The sequence below is a fragment of the Lolium perenne genome, chromosome 3 (assembly GCF_019359855.2).
Source record: "Lolium perenne isolate Kyuss_39 chromosome 3, Kyuss_2.0, whole genome shotgun sequence".
Taxonomy (NCBI): Eukaryota; Viridiplantae; Streptophyta; class Magnoliopsida; order Poales; family Poaceae; genus Lolium; species Lolium perenne.
The window spans coordinates 206,411,530-206,434,367 of record NC_067246.2 but is presented as its reverse complement, the minus strand read 5'-3'; the positions used below and the strand labels follow the sequence as shown (position 1 = coordinate 206,434,367).

Sequence of the window (22,838 nt, the reverse complement as noted above, 5' to 3'; positions counted from 1 at the left end):
TTCTATGGTCAACTTCGAAGCCATTCAGGCCCAGGAATGAGAAAGAGGGAGGGGTGGGGGACCTGCAGTCAGCTTGCTCATTGTTGGACGGCTGGACCTATGCGGATATTGGTTCTTGCTTGCATGGCAACCTGTGTTAGATATGATAAGGGCAAAAAACTTGTCTTAGTGTCTTTGAACGAGCAAGGATAAGCAAAGGGTTTACAGTCAATCATTTCGATCAAATGCAGACCCAAATTTCTTGTGCTCCTGTGACAATGCATGTTGTTTTCGCTGGCTCGATGTGTCAAAATCTTTAAATATTTATATGTGCATTATGTTTACATGCGCAGCCGGAAAGAATTTTAATGCAATTCGAGGCATTCAACTAGTATAGGGTAAAAAGTGCCAAAAAGGTTAAATGGGAGACAAAATCACATACACAGGGTAAGAAGTAGAATCCACTCAAATAAAAAGTAAAAGACTTACCTGTCAGTACTTTCCCAAGCTCACTTAAAACCCCCTCTATTTCTTTTAAACGGGATGGGGCTATATTTTCTACTTGTTCCAAGAAACAACGTGACAGTATGATTTCCTATGCACTTTCTTTTAACTTAGGCCTACACACCCTATTATGTACACTTGTTACAAATGAATAATGTACACCTAGAGATACAAGAATGTACAGGAAAAATGGATTACAATGTTCTCTTCAGGAGTCAGGAGTCAGACATGCGATTTGATCTAATGAAAAGTAAAGCCGACCCATTGACACCGCGAAGAATCATCAACCTTGAATCAATGTAGGTACCGCAAACAATCTTTGACAAGTCGAACATTTCTGGCGGGGTCTGAGTACGGACCTCTTGCAGCACTTTCCGTGCAGAATTGACATTCAAAGTGGACCCGCAACTCATCGACACGTCGACTTCGTCATCGTCGACATTAATGCTTGCTGCAGGGAGGCTAGCTGGCAGCTGCTTGATATTTGAAGCTTTTCCCCATTTACCACGAAGATAACCAGAAGATGTAATCCTCCTCCCTTCAATATCATCTGCATTGGTATAAATGCTCCCATGAGTTATCCTTGCTGATGTGGTAAGCGACAAAATTCCTTCAGTGCCAGATTTGTCATGAGGCCAGTCAGATTCTGGCATAATTTTGAAACCAATTTCTGATGTCAGGGATAAAACAGGATCAACAGACTCTGGAGTTTCAGCAAATGTGAGGAACGCATCAGTGATCAAGACTCTGGGGGTAGCCTGACGAAGTGTTAGACCGATGTGCCTTCCAGTACAGTATAAGAGGCACCAACGACCAGGAAGGAGGGAAAGCCAATTCTAAGTAAACAAAAGCAAAAAATAAATACATATAAGTAATCATGTCAAGAAGAGAACACATGAATTGAAAAAAGAAACAAAAATAAATTGGAAATACATTGATAACAAGAACCATCTATCCTGCAAAACAAATAGGGAATTAAAATGATCTCTCTTGAATTTTCTATGGACACACGGCAGAATATAACAAATAGATCAAGTGAACTCATCACATGTTAACCCTACAATCGTTGTGATCAAGAAACTATAACGGCTTATCTCAAAAAAACTAAGCTCAGGCAGTCAATTAGCTCAGAACAAAGTTCACCTCACACGGTATTTATAATTAACATTTATCAGAACTTGGAGCAGGAACATAACAGTTACCTCTGTTCTTGGATTAGGGTTCAGCACCTCCATCAACTCAATGAAATATGCTAACCGTCTACGCTGTAAACATGGTAAATGAAGCTTTATAAGTTAAAAGGGCTTCCGTCACAGTTCTTCATATAAGTTACGAATGATAGCTTTCACTGCAAGTGTCAGGTTCTCTTTGGATCGAAGCTCAAGCATCTTGTGAACATTTGGGCTGGAGATTCAGCTTGAGTCATACAGTATGTCAGAAAAATAATACCTGATGATGACCATAAATATAATCTTCAGCCAGGCGGACAGCAGTAGATCCCAAGCCCCAACGGACAACATTCACAGTTGGACTTATACGCCATTTAGGTCCACAAAGGAACGGATGTCGGAGTGCATCGATGCAACTGCAGATTAAGTTAATATAAGAAAGTAAGAATTTCGAATTATCTAATGCCAGTATCAAACCTGTTCCAAATTTCCATATTTAGCTTGTAGAATTACTATCAGTAGGATTAATCTTACCTTATCCTTTTGTCAGGTTTTGTTGCTAGTAGTAAGGCCAAAAGATTCCAACCAGCACCCCAGTTCCTATCTAGCATCTAAGAATAACAACAGAAAACCACGATAACATTAGATAGCTTCAAGAAATAACATGTCGTGATAATATACTGTAGATATAAATCCTTACCTGCAGGCCAATATTCCCAGATGGAGAATTTTGGCTTAGAATTGGTACAAGGAACTCACGCAGACATGATGGATCATTTCCCTGCAATATAGGTTACTGATCATGGAGTCATAGTTTTCTTAGTTCCACTATACACATTTTTAAAAACTTAAAAAGTTGAAGTCACCTGCATGAATATGTGGTGTTAAATTTCAAACAGACCTAAACGGCTGTAACATTGCAAGTCAAAAGGACATCTAAGATCTTGCAATAAGGCGAAGCTCTAAATCCCCAATATTACTGAACAATTATGGAGAGCATGTTGGCATGCCCAACCGCCAGAAGGGGATCGAGCAGTAGCTGCTAAGTTTGTATATTTGGTAGAAGTCCTTTAGGATTTATGGACCATTGTCCCTCTTACGACTGTAATTATGTGGTTGTTGCAGCCTTTCTTCTTAACAGAAATTATGTGCGGTCAATGTGTATTCATCAGATATATCTTACTTTCTCTATCCATAAAAGGATGTCTCAACTTTGTCTAGATACGCATGTATCTAGACGTGTTTTAGAGTGTACGTACATGAAAATTTAGACAAAGTTGAGACATTATTTTATGGACGGAAGGAGGTAGCTTAGGATGGTATTTCTAATATTTTTACTAATATCCGTGCAGATTTTCCCAAAAATATTCTCAACATTCAGGGCTTAGATGCAAAGCGATTATACTGTATTAGGCATACAATGCCATTGCGAGAACAAGGATGGAATGACAAGCCGCACAAAGGAATAACTCAAGGGGAATGCACACAAAAAAACACCTTATTCAAGAAGGACTTGAATTTTAGAAATGTTGATGAATCCATGAGCTCTCTGAGAACCATCTTTGCCATGATGAAGCCAACGCATCTAGGGAAAAAAAATTAATATTCCAATTAATAGTGTGCATGCAGTTAACTACTATTAACTGCAAACAGAAGCTACCAAACCTACCTCATGTCAAATGCTATCATCATTTTTCTTCGTTCATTGTTACTTGCCACTGTACTGTTGCTAGGATCACTGTCATGAAAATCAACTGCATTCCCAAGAATACCAACCTAAAAAAGATGAAGAAAACACGAAGTTGTAACCGTGTTAACTTTAGATGGAATGAAAGCTACAGAACATTGGGACAAAAAGAACGCACAAACTTCACACGGTTTTGTCAAATGTTACCTTCATGGTTTGGTTCAATTCAAATATACATTTTAGATTAATAGGGGGGTCACTCCCCAATTCCATTTCATAAGTGAAACCTGTGATCAGGTTATAGATTCAAATATTTCCAGGCTTAACACGACAAGTACGCATATGGCAAGTGATACAAGTGCACATCTGGACACCAACATTCTTAAAGAAGGCTGTTCGAATGTCATACTCAGCAATATACACAAGGAGGCACACCTCACCCAAAATGCATTTAAGAGAGAGCAGCTAATTTGTTCATAGCAATAATGCAAATGTTACACTAACATTTCAGATTCAAAAGTTAACTAATAAATAGATTGCTTGATGAAAGAAATAATATATTTTCTCAATTTTCCATAAACCAAACCATAGTAATATTTTCTTCTATGATGATGAACTGAAATATCTTTTTCTAAGTTGACTATTTGCTCACTGATAGTGTGAAAGTAAGTCTAACAACACAAATGACTGTAAAACTGAGGAAAATCATCATGATAAGCACGCACGCAAGACAACTGACATACAAAGATCCTAAGTGTGACGTTCCAACAACACTGATATTGCAGTTGGGAGTGGAGGCAGAATGTCTTATTCACCTCCTTTCCAGTAACCATGTCCATCATTTATTTTTCTAATTAAACATTGGATTTGCCTAATAGGATATTCTTCAGAAGCAACATCCTTAGCTGGCAGAGATATTCACCTTAATTGTTTAGAATGTAGTAAAGAGAAATCTATGCATTAGCATTTATTCTTGAGAAGCAACATTCTTGTTCTGTACTTATCAGTAGTTAAGACTACAGAAAGAGTAAAGAGAAATATGTGCAGTAGCATTTAAGAGATTGCTTTCATATGCATGCTTCAGATATACAGCGTACGATGGCGTAATTTTTTTTTTTCATACGGAAATGGAATAATATAATTCAGAATTGGAACGTTATAGAGTAGTAAAGTTTCTCTTATCTCAGCAAATCAGTAAAGTTGGACTGTATTACATGAAATAGGCCAAATGGCATTGATTAGTCACTGTCCTCCGTAATCTAAGCATGATCGCAAGGACAGAATAAAAGGAAATGATGCTTACTTTGACATGCTTGTCTACTGGGCTTACATGAACATTCTCCAGTCTAAGCTCGGTATGTGCCATTCCATGGCTATGCAGGTAATTTACCTGCATAAAGTAAAATTTACCTTCAATCCAGATCAACCAGCGCATGAGTACATACAAAAATGTATAATATTTGAAGCTTACACCAATCAGAAGGTCTCTCATCAGTATCCTGATTAAACGTAGCTGCCTAGTTACAGCAGGTCCACCAATCGAATCATCTCCTACCCTCCTTACTTGTTCTTCATCCAATGCCAATGTTGCTTCCAAGGTTGGAAGCCAGTCTGAGAGTTGCAACCAGTGACGCAAGGAGTAACTTCCATGGTACTGCATCAAAATAATTTGAGTCCACATAATGAGTATACCATACCAGCACACCACCCAATCTACCAAGAGCAAGCGGCATTTAGAAGATAATGATAATTGTAAACACAGGCCAGGCAGGCCCTGGTATGAAAATAACTGATAATTCTAATGCAACTAGGCCCAGAACATGTCTTAAGAAGACAAGATGAGCTCGAGGAAGTAAAGCAAAGGCTCTAACCCCGTGCACCAAGACGAGTGGAGCATCAACCTCCTCCACGTCCATGGCCTTGGTTGGAGTGACGTAGCCATGGACCTGCATCGCGTAAGAGTGGTACATCATCTGGCGACGGGCCAGCTTCTTGAGCACCTGCGATCAACACAGCCCACTCGATCGAGGTCAGAACATTCGACACGCATTCCAACGCACAGTAATTGAACAGACAAGAAAAAAATCACCTCTAGCGCTCGCCGGCCCCTGCGCTTGGCCTGCGAGCTAGTGAGCTGCCGCAGCACCACCGTCGACCCGTACAGCTCACTGAATACAAAAAAAAACAGAGGGAAAAGGGAAGTGATTATGGGTCCAAGTCCAACGAATTCGTGATATCCAGCGTGTTCCACGCCGCTGACCTGCTCGGATCGCGCACGGTTGCCTCGAAGATCATCTCATCCGACTGCGGCACGAGACAAAAATCACCGGGAGTTAAGCACCACGGGAGAAGCGCGACAAAATTAGACTGACGGAGAGGGAATCGCTGGGGTTCCGGTAAGCACTAACTAACCCGTCCGTGGAGCCCGACGCTGACGCGGTCGGCGATGGTGAAGTCGGCCATATCGAACCTGACGACGGGGCACGGCCCCGCACCGCCCCCCTCGTCCGCTTTCGCAGGCGCCGGCGCGGATGCCGAAGAGCTCGCCTCCAGCCGGAACCGCCGGCGGAAGCGGCGCGGCTGTGCTGAGGCGCGGCATGACGTCGGGCGGGGCCCCAGGCCAATCGGGGTGGGGCACGCGGCGGCGGCGGCGGCCGCGAGAGGCATAGGGGTGGGAGCTGCCGGTGATTCAGCTGGAGGGGGGAAGTCGCTGCGGTGGCGGAGAGAGGAGTGAGGGAGGGAGGGAGGCGCGGGTTAAAGACTTAAAGAAGAGGAGGAGGCGCGAGCGCGAGGCGGTTGCGTGCGGGGAAGCGGCGGAGGCGTAGAGCCATGAGCTCGGCGCGCGCTCGCCGCGGCAGCGACCGTGCGGCACCGCCGGGCGTGCGATTTTTTGGGGCGCGGTGCACCAGCTCGGCCGTGCGCCGGCCGGCGTTGTCTGTTTCTGCCACTTGCCCAGGGGAGACGGAGCACTACATGGGAATGGTCCACCGGTTCGCTTCTACAGTGGAATGCCCGCCACGGCTCCCTATGTTTAGCGCCACACATGTTAGAGCATCTACAGGAGATCATCCAAATGGATATCTATATACGACGCGACTAGGGAGCCTCCGGAGACGGGTTAGTGAAATAGAGCTCTCACCCCAAAATAGAAAGTTGGAACCGGTCATCTGAACGTCCGGACGAAAACAGAAAGTCCACGCTCGATCGCATCTGACCACCGGCATGATCCCCTTTCGTCCTTGGCAGCGATGACCACCGGCGCAGTCCCTGCCGCCACACGGATCCGTTCAGGCCCAACCTCCCCGACGTGATCCAACTTTCTCTGCGCCATGGATGACCTGATGCACTCCCTCCCAACCTCACATGCCACCGCCAAGACCTCCACAATCCAGTGCCTCTCGCCGGCGGGTGGAGCCGGCCGTGAAACTGGACTAGTCCGGCGCAAGAGCTACCCCGACTAGCGCCTGGAGGAGGTGGCCAAGGCCTGGGAGGCAGCACGGCACCAAGTTCGTGGGGAGGAGCATCAGGGTCGTGCGCAGAGGGGTGAAGGTCGCGCGATGGCGGAGGGACGCTTGGGGGGCGATGCCTGATGGGTCGTGCACAGTGCCATGTCTATGTGAGCTTGACTGACGCCCTTGTTTGTGTGTGTGCATGCAGTGTTCCAGTACGGCGCGTCGCACAACGTTGCGGAGGTCGGGTCGGCGGACTACATCGCCTGCTCCGCCACCAACTCCATCCAGTCGTACAGCGACCAGGAGAGCAAGATCAATCTTACCAAGCCCGACGCACGCTACTTCTTCTGCAGCACCTCAGGCCACTGCGCCGGCGGCGTGAAGCTCCACGGCGCCTGCTGCGACGCTGGCCGCGCTGTCGGAGACACCCTCGGAGATTAGTCCCAAGACACCGTCGACATCGACGCCACAAGCCGCAACGTCGACGACCACGACGTCCTCAGGTAAAACTGCAGATAGCGTCGGCGGAGCCAGCAGCGTCGAGGTTGGGGCCGGTGGCCTTGTGAGCGTCGCCCTGATATGGGCCAGGCGAGAGGCAATACTGCTTGTTTCCCTTTTCCGGCTGTCCGTTTCGAGTTTTCTCAGACTATCAGACTATGTGTGCTGTTGTAGCTCGTCCTTTATCTGACCATTTGATTCGATCGTCAGTCTCCAATCTATGTACAACCACTTTGATAGCCACTCTCTATTTTTTGTAGGCGATTTGGTGGTGCTGTCGTCTGCTGTGGACCTGTATTGTCTCGGATAACCGGGTTTTCAACATGCGCCACCAAATTCTGTACTAATGCAAAACACAACTTAGCTCTCACGTTACAACAATAACAACGACATGAGAATACAACTTAGCACATATCTGAATCAACAATTACACTCTTCATGTAATTAGTCGCCACAAGGTACAACTCCACAGTGTGTCCGTGGACGCCACGACTAGATGACGTTGTTTCATAGTGTCACCCCACGGCTAGATGCCGTTGTTTCATAGCAGCTACCTTGTGCCCAAAAGTTAGCTGATATGGTCGTGGCTAGTTCATGATGATGGTGCACTTTATAATCCATCCCCGAATTGGTTGCATTTCGCGAGTGCACTCATATGAAGAGATGTGACGGATGTTGTTTTAGTTACATGCATCCCATACCGAGTTGCAACTTAGCACATGTGCGAAGCAACAATAACCGTCGCAAATGCAACTTAACACATGTATGCAATAATTTACTATGCCCAATGCAACTTATCACGCAACTTAGCTTGTTCTAGCTATTGGTAAATGGATATAACTTGGGATTTTAAAAAATAATTTGCTTGTGGTGGTGTTTTAGTTGCAACTATGACCCCACCGAGTAGCATTTGGTGCAAGATATAATTGTGGTCAATTCTTAAAATAAGTTGACATCACTCCTTGTAAAGGAGGCAACTTAGCACTAACTAAGGGTATACAACTTAGCACAAGTGTGAAGCAATAATTTACTATCTATAACCACGATTTAAGAAATATGTGAGAGAAAATTAGTGTATCCAAAATACAACTTACCTCATACGTGGAACAATAATACCGACAATGATGAGTACAACTTAGAACATCTGTAAAGAAACAATTTGTTGTATTCGTGGAAGCTCCTCCGTGAGGTATAACTCCACCTAGATCAACACGGATGTGACCGGTTCAACATACAACTTTGCTTTTTTCAGTTACAAGTAGTTGGTAAATGGATGCAACTTGGGATTAAAAAATAACTTGCTTGTGGTGGTGTTTTAGTTGGAGCCGTACCCCTCCTGAGTTGAATTTTGTGCATGCTATAGTTTCTATCAGTTCTTGAAATAAGTTCATGGATGGGCTATGCAACTTAGCACTAGAGGTATACAACTTGGTAAATAATGGATATGCAACTTAGCACATGTGTGAAGCAACAAATTGCTGCTTACAAACACGAGTTAGGAAATGTGCGAGAGAATAAGTTAATGTGTGTAAAATACAACTTAACTCATCTGTGGAACAAATAATACCAGCAACAAAAAAATACAACTTAGAACATGTAAGGAAAACAATTTGTTTTCTTCATGGTAGATGTTGCCGCAATGTAAAACTCCACCTTCGATTAATGCGGATGTGGCCGGTTCCACGTGCCACGACACGGGGCGCAATATGTGCTGCAAGAAGCCGAAGAGGGTGTCCCTTTTGAGACTAGCGGATCCCAATCCTCGGTGGATACATGTCGTTCGACGGCGGGTGTCGAAGCTCACAATTCGGCTACGAGTTCAAGGTTCTAGGTGAGAGAAAGTGGAAATAAGAATAATGGGAGGCAAGTGCAACACTAACATAAACTCAAGACTTATGAAAACTTAAGCATAATAATAAAACATAACTCAATTACTTTCAAAAGCCAACTTAGATATAATTATCAAAACAAGTCAACTGCTTTTAGAACCCAACTTAAGCATGGTATCTAAACAACTCAATTATTTTTAGAAGCCAAATTAAGCATGCTATCAAAACAACTAAATTACTTTCAAAAGCCAATTTAGATATAATTATCAAAATAAGTCAATTGCTTTTAGAACCCAACTTAAGCATGGTATCAAAACAACTCAAGTATTTTTAGAAGCCAACTTAAGCATGCTATAAAAACAACTCAATTACTTTCAGAACCCAACTTAATCATGGTATCGAAACAACTCAATTATTTTTAGAAGAAAACTTAAGCATGCTACCAAAACAACTCAATTACTTTCAAAAGCCATCTTAGGCATAAATATAGAAACAACTCAATTACTGAGAAGCCAACTTAAACATGGTATCGAAACACTTCATTTATTTTTAGAAGACAACTTAAGCATGCTATCAAAAGAACTTAATTACTTCAGAAGGCAATTTAGACATAAATATCAAAACAACTCAATTACTTTCAGAAGCCAACTTAAGCATGGTATCAAAACAACTCAGTTATTTTTAGAAGCCAACTTAAGAATGTTATCAAAATAACTCAATTACTTCATAAGCCAACTTAGGAATAAATATCGAAACAACTCAATTTTTTCTAAGCCAACTTAAACATGGTATCAAACAACTCAATTACTTTCATAAGCCAACTAAGAAATAATTTTGTACCAAACAACTCAATTATTTTCATAAGAAAAGTCCAAGTTAAGCAAGGCATATTACTTTCAGAAGCCAACTTAATTATCCATAATTATCAATACACCCCAATTACTTTCAGAACCAACCTAGTTTAGCAACAAAGCAACCTAAAAATGATTTTTAGAAAAATCATGAGCAAACTATCATGTAGGTGTAGTTTAAATTTGACCCACTTCCTACTAAATCGGCAACAGTTTTTGGTGAGAGGTACCTAGAAATAGTTTGAGATGCAAATTGTGTTATCTACGTGGAACCCGTCGTCGCAAGCTACAACTCCATCTTGACAAACGCGAATGTGGCCAGTGTCGCGTGTGAGTACACAAGACGCATCACGAGTAAGAAGTCAAAAGAGAAATCGCATTGATATCGACGGTGTCCAGTCCAGCCCTCCGCAAAGCCAGGCCGAATGGTGGTTGGTCTAGAACAATGGGGACAGGAACGATGGTAGGTCGAAACTAAGTTGGACAATGAAGCCAATTAAGCTTTGTCACTGTTACAATATAATGCTTGCTGGTAGAAGCTAGTTTTCTCAAATATTAGTCGAACAGAAAAGCTGAGTAGGCTATTGTGGTGACACTGCATACCACTGCATGTTGTAGTATGCCAGTCGTTGATATAACATTCACGAAGTACCATTCCGCAAATATTACATCCCTCAGAGTAGTACAACAGAACATAGCAGGTCCATAACTCATTCACATCTTATTACAATTAACATACACATGTCGTCTCGGAGCTCCTCTTGGGTCCTAAGAGGGATACTCCTGGGTTCGAGGCGAACCCAACTTAACATAAAATATATGAGTCTCATTAAGTGATACATTTAATTCCTCGAGCAGCTAAATATTAAGAGTTCGTGCTGCTCGGCTACAACTACTACTCGGTTCTTCTAGGCTTGATTTCCACCGGAAGCCTCCCCGGTTCCGTAGACTATGAGATAGTCTACGCCTTCAACTCCTCCTGAGAGGTCAGGTTCATCGTAGCCGATGATCTCGGCTTCTTCATTGTTGTCGCAGTCCTCTTCCAGACGATTCAGACAATCTAAGCATGGGATTTAAGAGTGGTATGAGTACGAGCGTACTCAACAAGTTCATTATAGATAAGAGGTGTTTAATGCTCTAACTACGATATTAGACCAGAAATTCTAATACCAATGCAAGTTTTGTTAAATGTTTCTTCAAGAGATTGCTTTTATTTCAAAGAGCTATGTCCGTCAGCCTTCACCGGTTTACTAGAACTTCATGTAGCTCCTTTCCGGCCGCGTTCGCAGTTCCTCATCCCGGAACAGGGAGTGACAGGTCACAGTTCTTTACACTCTGCAGAGGTGTGTTGCTTTACCCATAAGAGATCTTAACCTTGGTGCCAACCGGGCAGCTTTCCCGTCCACACTTCCTTCGATGTGAGGCCCGGTATAAGGTCTAGCCAATCATGTTCCTCCGCTACCTCGAACACCCACCATTTGTTGCATGCCCCGACCCTGGGTCCTCGCCGGTCCCATTATTCCCATATATTTCAGGGTGGACCCCGACCACGACGACAGTCTGGGATCGAACCAAACTCCTTCGCCGGTAGCTGCAACCCATCATAGACCGCAATACCGTGGGGACTTAGGACTCCCCAGCCTCACCAGCTTGCTCCTTCGGGCGACAAGTGTACTACGGACTATGCCGTGGGGACTTAGGACTCCCCAGCCTCACCAGCTTGCCCCTTGGATTACAAGTGTACTACGGTAAAGCGCATCCGTTGATGAACGAGAGGTGGAAACACTTTTGACTACTCCGTCCCACTCCGGATCTTATGGTTAACACGGATATTACAGCACAAGAATCACTGGCGACATTTGTTGTTTAATCCTAGATGGATATAAACCCGTGCAATGGAACCTCCACCATATCAACACAATCCATGGTTCCATTGCCCACCACATAGTCATATTCATAGTTATGAAAGTAGTGGTTTTGATTTTTGTGCAATAGTGATAACCATAATACTTTGCAAGTAATTTGATAAAAATACTCAAATGACATGAGCAAGTGATGAACTTGCCTGAACACTGCAAAGTTTTGCAGTTGGAAGGTGTGGACTGACCCTTGTCCTCTGTCTCTGAAAAATAGCATCATTGTCCGATAAGGGCAATGGTTAAAGAAGCAGTTATGCATGATTCCATTTTTAGGGTTTGTTCCCCCCTTCCGATGTCGTTATTATTTCATGTAAGAGGTTAATAATAAGAATAGTTTGAGGATACTTGATTTAAAGTAAAATACAACCTTGAAATGTTGTCAAGGTGTTTTTAAAGTCCAAATGCATTAATGGACTTATTTTTATTGTTGAAAATTATATGGGTGATTTAAATGATTATTTAAATCATCAAATGAAGACTTATTCTTATTTGTCTTCAAAAATTCTCTTTGATATTTTATTTAGATAGAGGTTTTTATGCTGATTAATTTTCATATTTTTACTTATTTTTTTAGAGCTGTATTTTATTTTATAAAATTCTTGGAAATTCTTATTTAAATGGGTATTTTGGAAATGTCCAAAATACCCCTCGGGCCCACCTGTCAGGCGGCCGAGCTGGTTAGGTTGGACCAGCCCAGTGGGCTCGGTCCAACCGACCCAGTCGCTTCGTCGTCCTCCTCCCCGTAACCCTAATCCCCTTTCGGGCTCCCGCGACACCAAAATCGCCTCCGCCGTCGCCGCCTTGCTCCGGCCGCCTTCGGCCATCATCGGCGACGATCTGGTGCAGAACTGGACCGCCTCTCGACGGCGGACATGGTGGTCCGCGTCGATCTGACGCTCGTCTCCACCTCGACTCTCCCCCAACGCATCTGCGCCTCGGCCGCACGGATCCGTGAAGGTCCGCCGTTCATCGGCGTCCCTGGTGCCGTGGTGATGCCGTGGAGATGCCGGCATTGCGGTGATGTGGCGACCAGGCTTGGCTTGGCCTGGCGCCGCCGTCGCCCGGCGTGTGCCGCCGTGCCGCCACGGTCGTGCTCATCTGCTTCGCCTGTAAGTTTCTCCTCCTCTTTCCTCCTCTGTTACCTGTTCTACCTTCTTCTCTTCTCCTCTTCTTCGTCTAGCTCGGCCACTGGCCGACCTCTCCCTGTGGAGATGCTTGCCTTGACGAAGTGCTGCTGCTGCTACGCTTCTGTAGATTTGTGCTTTGCCAGCCCAAGTGCTGTGCTAGCTGCTGCGTTGTGCTGGGCTAGCCATCTTCTTGCGCGCTTGCCATCGCCATGCTTGCTCTAGTCTATGTGCTTGTGTGAATCGTGCTGTGGCGTGTGCTTCCTTTGATTCATGTCTCTGCTCACCCTGGGTTATACATGTTATTATCCGGCTAGATGTTCATCTGAGCATCACTAGCCATTCCTGTTGCTTGCTTGCTTATGCTGTAACAAGCCCTAGCTCCCCTGGTTCATTTCTGTGAGTGGTTCTTGCTGTTTAGCAAGAGGCAGTGTTATTTATGTGATGATTATTGAGTTCTGGCTCACAGTAGGTTTGGCTTGGCTTAATTGTTGTCCATATACATCAATTCCTTGATGATATGCTTCTGGATACAACCATAAAAATGGTTTATGTGCTAATCTGTGATCTAATTGTTGATGATCTGTGGCTGTTTAATTCATAGAATTCATGTGTGATACTGGTGGTTGATTCTAGCCTGCCTTGGCATGCTTTAGCAGGCCCTGATGATCAAAGGATCATCACTTGCTTGTTGCCTGTGCCTTACTGGTACTTCACCTGGTGTCTGTGTGACACCCATACTTGTGCTGGTGTGTTTTAATGCTTACTCAAGCATCATCTGATGCTTGCAATGATCCATTGGATCATCTGCAAGGCTCTGGTGCTTTGATTACTTGTGTAGTTCATTTATCTATATTAGCTTGCTTTATTAAATGGATAAATGATGTGAACTGCCTTGCAGTGATGATCATGTTAATTAAATTAGCTAGGGCTAGTTGGATGACAACCACTGGTTGGTACCCTAGCCCTCTACTGAACCCTACTGGGTGATGATGTGGTGGCTTAAGGTTTTGGTTATGGGTTGAGGTGGCCCTGGCAGCTCTTTGATGCTGTCATGGGTAGCTCCCCTCTCGTGGCTTGTTGTGGCTTGGTGGATACATCTCTGGCAATCCTTGTTGGATTTCCAGTGCTCTTTGCTGTTGACAAACTAGAATAGGCACAAGTGGCCTATCTGTCTGATGGTTAGCAAACCATGTAGTGCTAGGTGAGTTGGGTAGGCTAGCTGTGCATCTTTTCCTTGCTGGATGCTTTGGTTTACCTCAGTGTTAATACAGTGGGTTTGACCATTTCTTCCCTGGGATGATTTCTTCTGGCTTAATTCCCTTTTTGCCAGCATCAAATGGTTTGATCACCAAATGATGATGCACACAGGGTAACCACACCCTCTGGCTTGTGTATATGTTATGCACATGCTTATTTATGAGCAAAACAGAGTTTTGCTCAGGTTGATCTTGTTTATACCTCACTCCAGCTCCTAGATAATTTGTTGATGTAGAGGTTTTGCTTCTGTGATGATCTTGTGGTTGGTTTACTTGCCCTGCTCCTCCTGGTGATCTTGTGGGACTTGATTCAGTGCTGTGGTGAGTTAGCAGATTGAACAGCAGTGGCTGTTCTTGTGTTCTTGTGTTCTTGTGTTCTTACCAGTGAAGCCTGTCGATGGATATGGCTTAGGGTTTGCTTCTGAAAAGCTTATATGTGGTGCTCCCTTGCTCTCCCTGGTCGACAGCTCTTGCTTGTCACTTTGGTGACTCACTGTGTGTGTGTGCTGCATGCACACACTCGTGAGCAGGCTGTGTGTGTGTGTAGACATGTGCTGTGCACCTGGACCTGGAGCTTGACTATGGCATGGATCAGCTCGGCCACTTTGATCCTATCTGCTCATTTCATCTTTTCATTTGATTTCTAACCTGCCAAGTGGCTATGCCACTTGGCATAACTTCTTTTTGTTGTGATTTTGTGCAGGGATCAACAATTGATCAAAAATGGACATGGAATTCATCAAATCCAAGATCAAGTGAAGATGATCTTGTAGTATTTAGACTAGGGTCATTACTTGTACTTTTCTTTTTATTCTCTTTTATTTTTTTCAATTTCACCAATTCTTGTAATGTGTTGTAATTCATTTATTTTCTCTTATGAATATTGTAATGACAATGTAAATTGTGTGATGATCAATAAAGCTCAAAGTTTTCCCTAATGAGCTTTACTTTATTATAATTGTTCATTTTGTTTATTATTGATTATTTACTTTAATGAATTTCCTCACAATTGAATTATTTAGGGTAATTATTTAATGTTTGAATTTGAAATTCAAATTCATCATTGGTTTGAATTCAACCATGTCACTTTATTTAGAATTCAATCATGCAAACTCTCCCCTCTCTTCTCAAAACCCTAAACTAGTGAAGTGAGATGCAAGTTTGTCGCACTCTCGAAACCCTAACCCTGTAAGGTGCCGAGAGAGAAACTTGTCCCCCTTCGATGCAGTTTTTGTTTAAAAGCATGAAATTTCCCCAGAATTTACTATGCAATGCACATCCCTTTCTAGAATCTACCCCTCGATCGTCTCTAAACCTGGGACATTACAGCCTTTCCCCCTTAAAGAAAACTTCGTCCCGAAGTTGTGGTTGTAATACCTGAATAGCTCGGGGTATGTTTTCCTCAGGTCTTCCTCTTTTTCCCTGGTGGCTTCCCTCTCGGGGTGATGCTTCCATTGTATCTTGCAATACTTGATCGCTTTATTTCTGAGTTGTTTCCAGCTCTCCTCGAGAATCTTGGCTGGCTTCTCGATGTATGTCAAGTCTGGTTGTAACTCGAGCTCATCATGTGATATTGGTTCATCTGGGGTCTTCAAGCATTTCCGAAGTTGTGACACATGGAAAACATTGTGAACTTGAGCTAACCTTCCTGGTAGATCCAATTCAAAAGCTAAGCCTCGGTTCTGACTCAGTATCTTGAAAGGTCCTATATATCTAGGACTGAGCTTTCCTTTTACTCCAAACCTCTGGAGTCCTTTCATCGGGCTTACCTTAAGATAAACCATGTCTCCAACTTGTGGTTCCCATGTCCTTCTCTTCTGATCGGCATAACTCTTTTGCCGACTTTGGGCTATCTTGAGCCTGTCTCTGATAATGTCAATGATTTGTTGTTTTTCCTTGACATAATCAGGGTTGAACTCTTTGCTTGCTCCGGCTTCGTACCAACATATCGGTGATCTACACTTCCTTCCATACAGAGCTTCAAATGGTGCCATCTTGATGCTGCTTTGATAACTATTGTTATATGAAAACTCTGCTAGTGGTAAGTGCTCCTCCCATGATCCTCCGAAGTCTAGGGCACAAGCCCTAAGCATATCCTCTAGGATCTGGTTAGTTCTCTCGGTTTGTCCACCTGTCTGGGGGTGATAAGCGGTACTATAGTCCAACTTGGATCCTAAAGCTTCGTGAAGTTGCTTCCAGAATGCTGATGTGAACACGGATCCTCGATCCGACACTATCTTCTTAGGCACTCCATGCTTACTCACGATCTCTTTGATGTAAAGATCGATAAGTTTCTCTCCTTTATCCTGCTGGTTTACCGCTAAAAAGTGTGCACTTTTCGTCAACCGGTCCACGATTACCCATATCATGTCCTTCTTTTTATTAGTCATGGGTAGTCCGGTGATGAAATCCATCCCTATTTCTTCCCATTTCCACTCTGGAATAGGTAAAGGTTGTAACTTCCCTGCCGGACTCTGGTGTTCAGCCTTCACTCTCTGGCAGGTATGGCATTCCGCCACGTATTGTGCTATCTCCCTCTTCATGTTATTCCACCAGAATAGTTCCTTTAAGTCCATGTACATCTTTGTACTTCCCGGATGTATGGAATATGGTGTTTGATGAGCTTCCCGGAGTATTACTTCCTTAATTTCAGCAATATCCGGAACGCAAATTCTTTTCTGGAACCATAATGATCCGGATTCTCCACGATGGAATTCTGATGGTCTTCCTTCATCTATTCTTCTCATTTCTTCCATGATGAATGGATCGTCCAACTGACCCATCATTATCTCATTCTTCAGGTTGACATTCAGCTCATCGGCTACTTGTAAAGCTGATAGTCCTTCATGAGCTTCCTTCTCCCAAAGTTGTATTTGGGCTTGACTTATTTCCTTCCTCAACTCCGGTGATATTTCTTGTTCCACTCCTCCGGTGCTCTTCCTACTTAGGGCGTCTGCTACTACATTAGCCTTCCCTGGTGTGTAATTGATTGTCAGGTCATAATCTTTGATCAATTCTAGCCATCTCTTCTGTCTCATGTTGAGTTCCTTCTGAGTGAAGAAATATTTGAGGCTTTTATGATCTGTATAGAGCTCTCCATAGAGAAAATGTCTCCAAGTTTTGAGTGCAAATACGACAGCCGCTAATTCCAAGTCATGTGTTGGATAATTCACTTCATGAGGTCTGAGTTGCCTCGATCCATAAGATATCACTTTCCGATCTTGCATGAGTACACAACCCAATCCGTGCTTGGATGCGTCACAGTACACGGTGTAATCCTTGCCAACTTCCGGAACTGCTAACACCGGTGCCGTGGTGAGTTTCTCCTTCAGAGTTTGAAAGCTCTTCTCACACTCCTCTGACCACACAAATGGTGTGTTCTTTCTTAACAACTTTGTCATTGGTCCTGCTATCTTGGAGAATCCTTCAATGAATCTCCGATAATATCCTGCCATTCCTAGGAATCCTCGGATTTCCTTGACAGTCTTGGGTGCTTCCCATTCTAGAACTGCTGCTACCTTACTCGGGTTAACAGCTATTCCATCTTTACTAATGACATGACCAAGAAATTCCACTTGATCTAGCCAAAATTCACACTTACTAAGTTTGGCATATAGTTGATGTTCCCTTAGTGTTTGCAACACTAACCTCAAATGTTCAGCATGTTCGGCCTTGTTCTTGGAATATATCAGAATATCATCGATAAATACGATGACAAACTTGTCTAGATATGGCATGAAGATCTTATTCATGAGATTCATGAATATTGCTGGGGCATTGGTCAATCCAAAAGGTACTACAAGGTATTCATGGTGTCCATACCTTGAGACAAAGGCAGTTTTCAGAACGTCTTCCTTCTTGATCTTTATCTGGTGATAACCGGATCTTAGATCAATCTTGGAAAAGACTCCTGCGCCTCTCACTTGATCAAATAGATCTTGTATTCTTGGAAGTGGGTACTTGTTCTTGATTGTGACGTTGTTCAGATTCCTGTAGTCTCCGCACATCTTTCTTCCTCCATCTCTTTTATCCACGAAGATCACAGGTGATCCCCATGGTGAAACACTCTCCTGAATGAATCCCTTTTGTTCCAAGTCATCCAATTGCTCCTTAAGTTCTTTCAACTCCTTGGGCCCCATCTCATATGGTGCTTTGGCAATCGGAGCTGTTCCTGGGATTAGGTCGATAGTGAATTCTATCTCCCTATCTGGTGGCATACCAGGTAATTCCGCAGGAAACACATCCTGGAATTCATTTACTACAGGTATATCTTCTAACTTCACCTCCTTCATGTTGTTCAGCTGTAGCTCAACTTCGATTTGTGTATGTTTGTCGCCTTGGTAGATCATTCTACTTCCATCGGGGCTTTTCAATGATACCGTCTTGTTTACACAGTCGATCAATGCTCCATTAGCTTCTAACCAGTTCATACCAAGAATGACATCAATGTCCTTCATCGGTAAAATGAACAGGTCCGCGTCAAACGCGCACTTATTGATCATAATGACTTGTTTTTGTTTGGCATGGGTTACTACTATCGTTCCCCCCGCAGAAAGTATGGTTATGGGTGTATCTAACTTAGTGCAACTAATCCCATGTTTGATGATGAATTGTTGAGAAATGAATGATGTAGTTGCACCAGTATCAAAAAGTACTTTGCCAAGGTGAGTGAGTATCTGGAGCGTACCTATCACCGCCTGGTCAGAGTTGACCACCTCCTCCAGACTGGTACAGTTCAGCTTGCCGAAGGGCTTCTTATTCTTCCAGTTGCCTCCGGTATTTCCTCCTCGACTTCCTCCTCCTCCAGATTGACCTCCTCCATTCTTCTTATTAGGATAGTCTTTCATCATGTGCCCCTCCTGGCGACACCCGAAACAGATGATTCTGGGTTTGCGACAGTCCTTCGAAGTATGTCCTTTAATTCCACAAACACGGCAAACTATTTGGTTTGCAGTCTGAAATGCTTGATTCTTCCTACTACCGTAGTAGTTGCTGTTGTTGTTGTTGTTGTTGTTGTATCTGGGCTTGAAACTCAAGCTGGTATTAGGCTTGTTACTAACAAACCTCTTAGGCTCAAACTTGGCCTTTTTCCTCTTCTCCTCATGTAATTGCTTGAAATCATCTTCTAGAGTGATGGCTGCATCCACCAACTCTTGAAACTCCGTCGCTCTCATCATACGGAGCTGTACTTTGAACTGGGGACTTAACCCCCTCAGAAATCTCTTCTTCTTCTTGTCCTCGGTGTTGACTTCTTCAACAGCGTACCGGGACAGTTTAGAGAACTCCCTGACATAGGTCAGGATTGCCTTGTCCTTCTGCTCGAGACTTTCAAATTCTCGACGCTTCAGTTCCACAATACTTTCAGGGACATTGGATTCCCTGAACTTCCTTGTAAATTCCTCCCAGGTAAATACCTTTCCAGCCGGATAAACGGCTACAATATTGTCCCACCATGATGCGGCAGGTCCACATAGCAGATGGGTAGCATAACGAACCTTCTCCTGGTCGTTACATCCAACGGTGTTGAGCTTTCGCTCAGTATCCATCAGCCAATCTTCCGCGTCCATTGGCTCGGGCGCGTATGCGAAAGATATCGGCTTGGTGTTTTGGAAGTCCGCTAATATGACTCCCGGGTTCTCAGGTCTCTCCACCCTGTTTTGCTGCAACAAATCCTGAAAGAATTTGTTCTGCTGCTCCAGTGTTACACGCTGTCGCTCCTCTACCAGCTGCATGTACTGGATAAAGTTTTGCTGCGTCATGGGTGGTGGTGGTGGAAACTGATCTCTGGCTGCACCCTCAGCCTCTTCCTTTTGTTTTGTCTCGCGCTCCATGCGCTGCGCTTCGGTCTCCTCTCCTAGCGTTCCCGACATAACCCCCTAGTTCTGCAACACAAGATGATACTCATAATTACTCCATGCGCAAGTTTTCTGAGCTCAACTTTGTGCACAGAACTAGTCACGCAATGGAAATCAAGAAGCAAATCCAAATCATACAAAACATATATCCTGTATATACATACTTAAGTGGTCTTATTACAATACTCAAGTCGATGTGAGTATGCAAACTCACTTATTAAAGTATATGTACAAATTTATACAAGTATTATAAACTATAATACATGTGGTACTTGTGTATTATAGCCTCGCCTCCCTTGGTGGACTCTAGTCGATCTTCACTCCCGGTACATCCCAGGCTTCCATCCGGTCGAACGTGTCGTCCTCCTGATAGACCCTGGAACATAAGGTCTCCCCGTTGGCTTGTAATCCGAATCAGATGATGATCCTAAGGAGAAATCAGTGTTCACAAACTGATCGTTGAGTGCATCATAGTCCACCCATCGGGTGTACTCCCCTGTAGCCCCACCATAAGGGTTACCAAAACTCATACCCGACTCAACCTGTGTCGGATACCCTCCATCCACTCCTTCATTACTAGGATAGCTCTGGTTCTGGGTTGTTGCGTCATCATTCATCTCCCCATCATAATACACAGAAGTACTATGAGTTCCAGTATCCGATCCCCAACGCCAACCCCTGGAATTCTCGATAGGAGTCTCGGAACGCTGGTTGTTTCCGGATTCCTCTCCGCCTTCGTATCCCCCATAGGAACTACCCAGGTAGTTCCCAGGTGTAACAGGTGTAGGTTCACGCTCAAGTGGATCAATACTGATGTAGTCACCAGCTGAATAAACTGGTGTGTGCACCACATTCTCCATAGGTTCTTTCCCCCTACTCTCCTCCTTGGGTTCAGTGAATTCCTCAAGCATCGTATCAATTGCTCCTATCAGATGATGGTTCAACTGAAAGAGTAATGATATGAAGTTACGGCTATTATCCATATATTTTGCCGCTGCTATGGGTTTGCGTTTAGCATATTTGTAGTGGTTGAGCATGGGATCTTCTTCCTCCTAGTTATGAGGAATATGGGAGAACTCGGAATCCATAAGCTCCTTCGTCTTATGTTCCCGTATGTCGGTTATGGCTCTCATAACAGCTATATGGTAAGCTGTATTGGTTGTCCTAGCTTCCCCAGCTGGCATGACTACGCTCATTCCCAAAGATTCGGGAAGTCGCAGTCCTACCCTGCACTTGGCCAACACCGGACCATCATAGAACATGTACTTCTTTACTGGAATCTGGGGATCGCACCCAAATTCCAGTAACATGGCTCGTAGGATATCTGCAAGTCCTCCTTGGTATTCGTTCAGTGTGGAATCCATAACTTTCACGTTTCTTCCCGGTCGTGAACTTGCCATGTTGGCTGTAGAAATAGAGAGATTATAAGATTAGTAATAATGCATCATAATAGAGATAATAAAGAATTATCGCACTAAAATATATGATTGTTGTATTCTCAATTGAATATACACCATATTTTTAGAGAATTCTTTACCAGTCCTATTTGACTCCTAACGTTTGGTCCCATTTACTAGGTTCCAACCTAAGGTCAAAGCTTTTGCTCTGATACCAACTGTGGTGACCCTGCATACCACTGCATGTTGTAGTATGCCAGTCGTTGATATAACATTCACTAAGTACCATTCCGCAAATATTACATCCCTCAGAGTAGTACAACAGAACATAGCAGGTCCATAACTCATTCACATCTTATTACAATTAACATACACATGTCGTCTCGGAGCTCCTCTTGGGTCCTAAGAGGGATACTCCTGGGTTCGAGGCGAACCCAACTTAACATACAATATATGAGTCTCATTAAGTGATACATTTAATTCCTCGAGCAGCTAAATATTAAGAGTTCGTGCTGCTCGGCTACAACTACTACTCGGTTCTTCTAGGCTTGATTTCCACCGGAAGCCTCCCCGGTTCCGTAGACTATGAGATAGTCTACGCCTTCAACTCCTCCTGAGAGGTCAGGTTCATCGTAGCCGATGATCTCGGCTTCTTCATTGTTGTCGCAGTCCTCTTCCAGACGATTCAGTCAATCTAAGCATGGGATTTAAGATTGGTATGAGTACGAGCGTACTCAACAAGTTCATTATAGATAAGAGGTGTTTAATGCTCTAACTACGATATTAGACCAGAAAGTCTAATACCAATGCAAGTTTTGTTAAATGTTTGTTCAAGAGATTGCTTTTATTTCAAAGAGCTATGTCCGTCAGCCTTCACCGGTTTACTAGAACTTCATGGAGCTCCTTTCCGGCCGCTGTCAGCTCCTCATCCCGGAACAGGGAGTGACAGGTCACAGTTCTTTACACTCTGCAGAGGTGTGTTGCTTTACCCATAAGAGATCTTAACCTTGGTGCCAACCGGGCAGCTTTCCCGTCCACACTTCCTTCGGTGTGAGGCCCGGTATAAGGTCTAGCCAATCATGTTCCTCCGCTACCTCGAACACCCACCCTTTGTTGCATGCCCCGACCCTGGGTCCTCGCCGGTCCCATTATTCCCATATATTTCAGGGTGGACCCCGACCACGACGACAGTCTGGGATCGAACCAAACTCCTTCGCCGGTAGCTGCAACCCATCATAGACCGCAATACCGTGGGGACTTAGGACTCCCAGCCTCACCCGGCTTGCTCCTTCGGGCGACAAGTGTACTACGGACT

At 43.9% G+C, this 22,838-nt stretch overlaps 1 protein-coding gene across 1 annotated transcript; it reads right to left on the bottom strand.

Moving 5' to 3' along the window:
- Positions 1-488: 488 nt before the first annotated feature.
- LOC127343166 (probable plastid-lipid-associated protein 14, chloroplastic) lies at positions 489-6,088 on the bottom strand. Its single transcript, XM_051369282.2, has 13 exons — positions 5,752-6,088; positions 5,600-5,643; positions 5,429-5,507; positions 5,211-5,339; positions 4,811-4,993; positions 4,643-4,729; positions 3,322-3,428; positions 3,150-3,237; positions 2,353-2,433; positions 2,187-2,263; positions 1,933-2,068; positions 1,686-1,748; positions 489-1,319 (listed from the first exon to the last, which is right to left on the bottom strand). The coding sequence occupies exons 1-13, from the start codon at positions 6,004-6,006 to the stop codon at positions 699-701; spliced, it is 1,950 nt and encodes a 649-aa protein (XP_051225242.1). The 5' UTR covers positions 6,007-6,088; the 3' UTR covers positions 489-698.
- Positions 6,089-22,838: the final 16,750 nt, after the last annotated feature.